We start from the raw sequence: 10995 nt of genomic DNA on the forward strand, positions 1-10995 counted from the left end.
TTTCTTCCCTCCACCTCCCTTTCTTCAGGTTCTGCACCATTCCAAAAGCTTGATAGTAGCAACAATCTAGCCTAAAATAGGTGGTAATGTACTTATAAGTGATTTATTTCTTTTTTCCTGAGAGTAAATCATCCTTGAAAAAATTCCCTATCCTGGTATGATAAAGTTGTGCTATATCACCTTATCTTCCCATATATACACTCTTATTATTCACCCAGAAAATCAACATTCATTAAGCACATACCCTATTATCAGACACTGTGCTGCACACTGGGGATACAGAAATAAACTGTGAATTTGAGGATAGAGAACTTTGTCAGAAACATCACATCCATCGAAGAAACAAAAAGCTGCAAGTATGCTATGGGCTAAATTATGTCCCCTAAAGTTAATATGTTAAAGTCCTAACTCCCAGTACCTCAGAACATGACTGTATTTAGGGATAGGGCCCTTAAAGAAGTAATTAAGGTAAAATGAGGCCATATGGGTGGGTTCTAATCCAATATGACTGACATCCTTATAAGAGGAGGAAATTAGAATACCTACACCTACAGAGGAATGACCACGTAAAGGCATTGGGAGAAGACTCATCTATAAGCTAAGGAGAGAGGATTCAGAAAAACTAACCCTGCCAACACCTTGATCTCAATCTTATAGAATGCAGTATCTTGGGAAAATAAATTTCTGCTGTTTAAGCCACTCATCTGTGGTTATTTGGTTAGGGTAGCCCTAGCAAACTATACATGGTACATAATCTTAGTTGATCTTTGAAAATAATGTTGTTACTGTGAAATGAAGATTCAATAACCTCCAAATAAGGACCCCTAGTCTTCCTACATCAAATAACAAATCTGAATCCGAGGCCAGGATGACTATGAATTAGGTTTTATTATTGTTTACAACCATAAAGTAATCAGTGATATATAGAAAAAGTATGAAGGCTCAACCACAACCAAAATAGTATGCTCTGACCTCTATAATCTGTGATCATCTTTTTAATCCAGAGGGCCAACAGTGCTGTAACACTGGGAAAACACACTGTTAAAGTACAAAATGAACTGTCAAATCTACTATTGCTCCATTCATTTGATAACTGATTTGTTTAGGAAGATGGAATCACCTGTTAATTGAAAAGAGAAAAAGCTGATGACAACCTAATAGCAATATACTATTATAACTCAATTACAGCAGTTTTCATATGACTGTGGAACTAACCTCCAGAAAACAAATCAAAACAAAAGAAGTATTTTTAAAGCCTGAACTTGTTCGTTTTTATTTAATAATAAAACATTCGTCTATTCAAACATCAGCTTTATTTGTAGGTACACAGGCTAGTTTGGTGAAAAGATCGCCCTAAAAATCCAAGAATCATTTAGTTGTGGATTTGTTGAAACATATATGCAAAGACCCAGAAGAGCAGCTTGATATACCCTTCTCATTCAGTGAATAATATGGGGTCACTGAAAACCATGTCAAATATTAGCGTACTTTGAAAGAAAGCTAAGCGTAATATCAATATAAATGCCAAAATGCCATGAGGGTGAACTAAGCACATCAAAATTATGTACACAATGGAAGGTATCTGCAGAACACTTCGTTTTGTAAAAGTCTGCATTGATGACTGAAAACCAAAGAATGCTGGCAAACTAGTTCCCACTTGGTTTGGTTTATTCTACTTAGGAGGGTCAGCTCCTTAGTTCCCTCATCTACAAATTGGCAGTAATACCTACTCTATTTCAGATCTCAGTTATAAGGATCAACTGAGAACTTTGAAAACCACAAAACATCCATAAAAATTGAAGTTACTGAACTTATTTGTACAGATGTTCCTGGACTTACGACAGTGTTGTCCCCATAAACCTACTGTAAGTTGAAAATTCACTTTCAACTTACAGTGAGTTTATCCAAACTTAATCCTATTGTAAGTTGAGGAACATACTGAATATCACTTTTGCACCACTATAAAGTTGAAACTCATAAGTTGAACCATCCTGAGTCAGAGACTCTCTGTACTACTTATCTTTGCATACCTGATGGTGCAGCATAACTCGACTTTATAGTGGCTGACCAACATTTTTTAGTTGAACAATAATTATTCATCTGAGAGTTTTGCATATCTGTAGGACAAGGGTTCCACTTTTTTAAGTAACCGAATAGAAATTAGAAGTAAACATCAGCACTGCAAGAGAAAAAATACTGAAGCATACTAAAGCTAAATGTGCATCAGAATAGAAAGACAAATAGAGGAAAAAAAATCCACCATACAGGAAGCAGGCATTCTCAGATTGAAATAGCTCCTACCTGTGGTTCCACTGAGTCTAAGTAAAACGCACTTGTAAAAAAGTATTTTTGAAAGAATTCTTAAGAGACACATGTCAAGAATGGTTTTTAAAATAAGAAATTCAGGGCTTAAAAATATCAGGATATCAGCTTTGTTTTTCAAAATATACATTTTCAGTTAACTATGACATTTATATCTCTGCATAATAAAAATATAAATCACTTTAGAGACTAAACATGTTGCTGACCTTGCACTAATGTAATCAACAAAGAATCTAATTGCTAACTGAATCTTCTTTGAAATTTTTAAGATATTGATAGCATTAAAAATATGTATTTTATTTCAGGAAAAACATACTGGGTAGAGTTTTAAAAATAAATACCAATGGATCATAAACTACCAAATATAAGGCAGTTATGCTTATTTTGACAACAAATAAAAAATTAACTCATGTCAGCCAACTACTAAAGGAGACAAATCATAACAAACTTTTTCTAACCTTGACATTGTTGAAAGAAGTAGGATACTAGGTGGTGAAATGTGATATTAGATATAGTTTATCAGTAACCTGTTACCTAATACTTACCATCACAGCCTCTACAATCCTACACTATTTTAAAACAGTAAAAAAAAAAAAAGCCAACCACAAAAAAACACATGGCAATCACAAAGAAAAAATCCTAGCTGTATATTTAAAAAACTTAAGGGATAAATATATATGGTGTTTTTAATCACTCATATAGTTTTATTGACACAAATTGAGTACTTTAACCATCACACACCCAAAGTACATGGTTTCAAGTCCAGATAACTCAGGCCACAAACTAAATCAAATCCTTGAAAGTGATTCTAGGTCCTTTACTCTCCAAAATTTCACACTCTACCTTTTAGCCACTGAAGTTGATTGCATAAGGTAGATCATGTAAGAAACTAGCACTGTATATTTTTACTGCCTTTCCACTAAAAACTGAACTTCCTGACTTATCTTCTATTAAAATTATAAAGGTAAATATTTGCCAATCACCCTGTGTATGTGTCCTTGAGTTTATGCACCACACACACTGTTCCCCTGTGGTGTGAGCCATGATATCCTTGTGAATTTATTAATGCTAAAATATAATAAGCAGCCTTCTCCTTCTCCACTGCCTTTAATAGTTCCTTATACTCCTTTATCTTTTATAAACTGGCAACATTAATGTTACTATGCCTATTAGTCCATATGATCTGTAGACAAATCGCTAGATAATGGTTTTGATAGTTTACGTTTAATTATACTCAAAATTACAATATATTATTAATATTCAGTAAACTGAAAAAGCTACAAAGACAACATTGTATCTCTCATATTGTCAATCAAAATTAAAAGTGTTACATGGTTACTATCTGCAGAAATAGTTACATAGGACATTTCAAAGGAGAGTTTTGGACAAACCCAATTTAAATCCCTCTGCTGGTTTCCATCTGAGCTAATTCCAATTATGAACAAGTTTTGGTGGAGGGGTCATCAAAGTTGATTTCATCCACAACCAAATAGAAAAAGGATAATGTTCTTTTTATCTTCTACTTCTTCAGGTCTACACAATATATCTGACCTAAAAGGAAGCACACTGCCCTAAGTCTCGATTCTGCTACTAGCTAGTTTTATCACCTAGTATAAATCACAGACTCTCCAAGTTTCAGTAGACTAATCCATACAATGAAGTATTACATAGTATCTCTGAGGTTCTTTCCAGCTTAAAAAATCTATAACTCGGCCGGGCGCGGTGGCTCACGCTTGTAATCCCAGCACTTTGGGAGGCCGAGGCCGGCGGATCACGAGGTCAGGAGATCGAGACCACGGTGAAACCCCGTCTCTACTAAAAATACAAAAAAATTAGCCGGGCGTGGTGGCGGGCGCCTGTAGTCCCAGCTACTCGGAGAGGCTGAGGCAGGAGAATGGTGTGAACCCTTGAGGCAGAGCTTGCAGTGAGCCGAGATTGCGCCACTGCACTCCAGCCTGGGTGACAGAGCCAGACTCCGTCTCAAAAAAAAAAAAATCTATAACTCTATGAAAATATCTATAGAAATAACAACCATAAAATAACAACATAAATGGAGATGCTGATTTAGTCAGACTCTCCCTACAAATCTTAAGAATGCTCTCTGTAAAACTAGATCTTGTAAAATAAGACTCTGGTATCTAGGCATTACATAGAATGGTCTAATGGCTAAGCAGTCTTTAAAACTAGTTAGAAACTTCTGAAATAATTTACACATAATCCTTTCTAAAAGCCAGGAAATGGATTTTAAATGATTTCAAGTTATGCTTATATAGTTCAATATTTCCAAGTCAGATATCCTTTCTACCCTGAGGTTGAAGATAATCTTCTCAAAGGATTCTATATTTAAGTATAATAATTCAGTTACTCATACACTGGCAAGTGAAAATTTTATCCATTACACTTAAAATGGGTGAATTCAATAGCATGTAAATTATGTCTCAATAAAGCTGTTTATTTTAAAAAATGCATGCATAAGTATTTCTGTCAGGAAAACCTGTCCTATATTTTAAACTGCAGTTGAGTTACTAATAATTCCATTTGCTTATTACCAACTTACCTGAATATATTTGTTTGATAGGAGCTTTTCTCCTTTCCCTGTATTCTTTTTCCTTATATGCTAAAAATGTGGCTTAATAAATTAACATAAATACTTACATGACAAGAATCTGCTTCTCCCTCTTCCATTGGCTCATCAACCATTTTAAGACCATTTACCTGAAAAACATTGTTTAAAAATTGAGGTTCAAAAGTATTAAAACAAGAGTGATAACTAAGAAAAATATAACCCTAGGCATTTCCTTCCACAATCTAACAAGATCCACACTTACTGAAAAACAAAAGGACAAAGGACACATAGAAGTACTTAGAAAAGGAACACTATTAACATGGTTCCCAGATTATCCTTGAGAAACTTTGATTTTCAGAGTTTTATGCTTAATTTCATATTGTTAAGAGCTTTGCAATAACAGATAACTATATACTAAGCATATAACCTATGTACTTTCATTAATTGTCCCCAACCAAGTATTTATGATAGGAAAAAAAAGGCCACAAAAATCTACCATGGGGGTATATTCAAAGCAAATTATAATAAGAACAGTTTTATATAATTACACTGTTGTGAATTCCTCTTTCATTCAGTTAATTAAACATCATGAGATACTATACAGAAGAAAAAATAAACTATAGGAGAAAGATGTAAGTAATCATGGAAACAAAACAATTCAACATGCAGAGCTCAGTAGGTAATACTACTCATTCTTTAACAACTAATTCAAGAAACAGTAAAGTAGAGGACTTAGATCAAGGTTCTACAAACTATAACCCATGAACTAAATCTGACCTCTTGTCCGTTTCTGTAAAAATTTTACTAGAACACAGCCAGACCCATTTGTTTCCATCTTATCTATGGCTGCTTTTGCAGTACAACAGCAGAGTTGACCAGTTGTGACAGAGACCCTATGCCTGCAAAGCTTAAAATATTTCCTATCTGCACCCTTACAATCTGCCAAACACTGACCTGAGATGTTTGAAAATTAGGCAACAGGAAGACGACCTAGATAAAAAGGATTTTTACCACTGCCCATTTGTAAGTCAACAGAAAAAAAAATTAAAGTAAAATTAAGTAAATTAGAGTTTCTTGTGACAGTCAAAATGAAATAAGCTCATAAGCCTATCTCTCCCTGATTATAAACTACAATCCTTATGTAGAATACAAAAAGAAACTACCTAAGAACTCTGAAAATGAAATAAAAACAAATTAATTAGGGAAGATCAAAATTTGAAAATTAACTCTGATGAATTCCCTAGGTTTATTTTCCACCTTTATCTCCTGAATTTGACCCGAGGAGAGAATGAGTCACAAGATTACACAGTAGACATCAACAAAAATTCCAAGAAAAATCCCATTTTCTATACAAAGGACCAGGAAAAGACGTACTTTTGAGCCTGTAAACATAAGTAGAATCCAAGATTCCCCATGTACACCCTTTCTCTTTTTTGATGCTGAGTCCAACTCCAAGGCAAGCCCTGATCAAGAGAAAATCCATCTCTCTGGCCAGAGGAAGCAGGAAAAGAGGTCCCTGTTATAAGAAAACTGTGAGGGTAATCCCTATTATTTTTTTTTCACTCTCTTCTTTACTTCATCCAAAAGGCAGCTCCAATAGTGTAAAGTTATATTCCAGCATGAAAGGCTAAGACTCTGAAAGAAACTCATATTTCTGGCCAGCAGAACAGAATAAAGGGCCCATGGGAACTGAAGAATGTGGAAGAAATCAGAGAGGATAGAATGAAGAGAGCAGATCCCCTAATTCTGTGTATGAACCAACACAAGTCCTGGTCACAAGAACAAACTGCATGTGTGCAGAAAGGACTAAAGAAACATAACAAAGTCTTTGAGTACTGAACTACAATACCGATAATTGCTCGTCTCAGACTAACCACTGAATTAGCACATCCAATGAGTGGCACATGCAGAGTGCTGACCCAAACTCTCTGAAAACTGAATTAACATTGGAACCATTAACCAGAGAGGACAAGACATAACTTTGGAGTCAACCTAACTAGGTAGATTGCCTGCTGAAACAAACAAGCAAATCATCAACAAGTATCAACTCCAAGATGGCTCCAAAGTTGAACTATCTGACAAGAATCTTAAAGCAGCTATTATAACTATGCTTTTCTGGATAAAAATAAACACACCTGAATGAAATGATAAAAGGTTCTCTGGAGGCCGGGCGCGGTGGCTCACGCCTGTAATCCCAGCACTTTGGGCGGCCGAGGCGGGAGGATCACGAGGTCAGGAGATCGAGACCATCCTGGCTAACACGGTGAAACCCCGTCTCTACTAAAAATACAAAAAATTAGCCGGGCATGGTAGCACGTGCCTGTAATCCCAGCTATTCAGGAGGCTGAGGCAGGAGAATTGCTTGAACCCGGGAGGCAGAGGTTGTAGTGAGCTGAGTTCGTGCCATTGCACTCCAGCCTGAGTGACAGAGCAAGACTCCGTCTCAAAAAAAAAAAAAAAAAAAGGTTCTCAGCAGAGAAATAGAAACTATGAAAAAAATGTAAGTAATTCTAGAACTAAAAATCGTATAAAAAATTTTTCTCAGTAATTTTTTTTTTTAAATACTGGATAGGCTCAATAAAAGAATGCAGGTGGCTGAGGAAATAAACTTTAAGACAGATCAATAGATGTCATCCAATATGAAGAAAAGAGTGAAAATGATGAAAAAAACACAGAGCCTCAGAGACATATGAAACACTATGAGACATTCTAAAATCCATGTCATTAACATCCCATAAAATAACAGAGTAATACTGAAAAAATCACTTAATGAAATAAAGGCAATTTCATTCATATGAAATAATGAAAACAGGGAAATGTATAGAGACAGAAAGCAGACTAATGGTTGGTTAGGGGTGAGGTATGTGGAGATGGAGGTCATAAGTAAAGGGTACAATGTTCCTTTTTGATGTGATGAAGAACTTTTAAAATTCACTGTTACGATATTTGTACATATTTGTGAATATAATAAAAAATATTGGATTGTATATTTTAAATGGGTGAATTATACGTTATGTGAATTGTATCTCACTAAAGCTGTATTTTCAAGATAAATAATGGCTGAACATTTCCCAAATTTGAAAAAAAAAATTACAGTTTCAAGAAGTTCAGTAAATCCCAAACAGAATAAAATTAAAGAAATCCACCCCAAGACACGTCTTAAGTAAACTACGTTAAACCAAAGGAAAAATGGGGGAAATATTGAAAGGAGTGAGAGAAAAACCACACATTACATTAAAGGGGGAACATCAAACTGAATGACTGCAGATTTCTCGTAAGAAATCATGGAGACCAGAAAACAGAGAACATTAACCCGAAATCAGTGGAAACATGTTAAGACATAAATCTGTACATACATTTTTACAGCAGCTTTATTTATCATTGTCATAAATTGGAAACAATCAAGATGGTCTTCAACTGATGAGTGGATAAATAGAATACTACTTTTTACTCATCAATAAAAAGAACTGTTGATACTTGTAACAACATCGATGAATCTTAAAAGTATTTCTGCTAACTGAAAGAAGCCAAATCCAAAAGGCTAAATACTGTATGACTTCATGTATAAGATACCTTGAATAAAGCAAAACTGTAGGGAAAGAATAAAGATAATTGGTTCAACGAGTTGGGGGTAGAGGAAGACGAATATCACTCAGCAATAAAAAAGAATAATATATTGATACATTCAACAACATGGATGAATCCCAAACACATTGTAAATAAAAGGTGCAAGATTCAAAAGGCTACATTCTGTAGGATTCCATTTATATGTTATTCTGGAAAAGGTAAAACTAAAAGGAATGGAGAAGAAATTAGTGGTTGCAAGGAGTTAGGGATAGGGAAGAGGCTGACTACAAAGAGGCATCACATGGGAAGAGTGTGTGTATGTGTGTGTGTGCTGGGGAGGGTGGGTTATCGAACTACTCTTTATCTGGATTGTGGTGATGGTTACACAACTCTATACATTTTTTAATCTCAGAACCCTACATGAAAAAGAGTGAACTTTACTATATGAAAAATTGGAAACCAATTTATTAAAAAGTAAATTGGCATTATTTACTCAACTAGCATCTTTATTCTAAAAAAAATCCCATTGAAAACCAGCAATGGTCAATAAAGTCAGTAATGATGTTTACTTTGCTAATGGATCCATCAGTCATTATCTTATTTGATCTCTCTGCAGCATGTCACAGGTGACCACTCTCCTATTTGAGTCTTTAGCTTCTGTAATACCATACGCTCCTTTTATTTTACTCCAATTTCCTTTGCTGCTTTTTTTCAATACCCTTGAAACACTGTAATTCCTCAGGAAATGGACTAGGATCACCTTCTCATCCCACTCCACATTCTTTGCCCAGGCAGCTAATTTACTAACATAATTCACGTTTACTCAGTGACTAACTCTGAGTTCCTGATCCATATATCCAACTGCATACTTGACATTTCCACATGTTTATCTCAGATGTCTCTCAAAAATAACCAATACAAAAAGGAATTCTCGACCCCTGCTTCATATCTGCTCTTTCTTCAAGGTTTCCCATTTCATTAAATGATAACACCATCTACCACCCTAGCTCAACAAAACAGACTATGTGGGATTAAAAAAAAAACTGTGACAGATTCATTGTAAGCATATAGAAAGAAGACCATTCAGAAAACAGTCCAGAAATCAGTATTAAGACAGAATCGTGATAATTAAATTTTTGCCATAAAATGACTCTCAGAATTATCCATAGAAAAAAGGATTATGCATAGGAAGAGGATTATCCATAAAAAAAGAAAAACATTGCTTTCCTCTGTTACCTTAGTTACTGGTTACTTCCTATTCATATCATCTTATGACTAATTTATCATGAAGCTGTGGGTCTGAAGGAACTAGAAATAAAATGAATGTGAATGAGTCAAGAAGATCACTCTATCCTGGAAATTATTTCAGTCAGAAATGGCCTTTAGAAACAGAACACTCCATTACTCCCATCTCATCTACCCTCAAGGTACCAGGTTTTCAATATAAGAATATTCATCCTACGGAGAACCATAGTGTATACTCATTGATACTTACTATAATTTAAATCATTTTCATCTATAACTTAAATCATTTTCATCCACATAAAAACAAAAATAATTTCTGAATTCTCTGGGACAATAAATCTTTATTTCAAAAATAAAATTTGTAATTTGAAAAGATAAGCAGACATGCTGCTTTCCCCAATTAAGTGTCAAATGGGAGGAAAAAAATTCTACATATGATTCTGGAATGTTTATCAGCAACAATAAAGGTAGTAATAATTTACTCAGATATTTCAAAATCCAAGTGAAGAGACTCTCATACCAGAGCTTAGAGAAGACTACTTTAAAAATTCTTTTCACATTTTATCAGAAAAGACTTAAAGCACTTACAAATATGCTGGACAAACAGAAATACTAAACTGAGTTGCTGTACTCATCTGATCTCAGAAAATCACATAGGTCACTTCAAATTTATCGCTTTCTTACTACTATTGACCAAAGCAATTCATCAAGGAAAACTGAACTGAGAAATTAAAAAAAAAAATCCCTTTCAGATCCTTGGAATTGGAGGTGGTATGGGATAGTGAACATATGAATACATATAGTTTAGTAAAAGAGTTTACTGTTATCTATGACACATAAACCTGTTCCTTAGTGTTACACAAAAGGAGGAATTTAACAGAGCTTATAGCTTGGTGCTGAAAGGTATATTGAAACTCAGAAGTAGGTCCACATCTAACTAGAATAAAATCTACTTTTTCCTTAATTGTGGGCACACCTGAAGAAGAGAATAGATACACATTTCTGAAGAAGACAGTAGAGAGATACACAAATAAGAACTAGATAGAAAGCGAGAATAAATATGGGTGATGCAAATGATTAACAAAACATACACAGGACAGCAGTTTCCACAATAAATTTGACAGTATTATATATTTTCAAGTATTCTCCAGGATCCCCAAAATCAACCTAGTAAAAAAAAATATTGGCCAGGTGCGGTGGCTCATGCCTGTAATCCCAGCACTTTGGGAAACTAAGGCAGGTGGATCACCTGAGATCAGGAGTTCAAGATCAGCCTGGCCAACATGGTGAAACCC

General features: G+C 34.8%; 1 protein-coding gene across 2 annotated transcripts in view; it reads right to left on the minus strand.

Annotated features, from left to right (window-relative positions):
- Window positions 1–10995, minus strand: part of RPS6KA6 (ribosomal protein S6 kinase A6) — a 159632-nt gene that overhangs the window by 125828 nt on the left and 22809 nt on the right. For both annotated transcript variants that reach the window (XM_032757236.2, XM_032757237.2), the window contains exon 2: window positions 4978–5037. In XM_032757236.2, the coding sequence (XP_032613127.1) occupies window positions 4978–5037 (60 nt within the window). The remainder of the gene's footprint in view (window positions 1–4977; window positions 5038–10995) is intronic.

Source organism: Hylobates moloch, unplaced genomic scaffold, assembly GCF_009828535.3.
Source record: "Hylobates moloch isolate HMO894 unplaced genomic scaffold, HMol_V3 SCAFFOLD_7, whole genome shotgun sequence".
Taxonomy (NCBI): Eukaryota; Metazoa; Chordata; class Mammalia; order Primates; family Hylobatidae; genus Hylobates; species Hylobates moloch.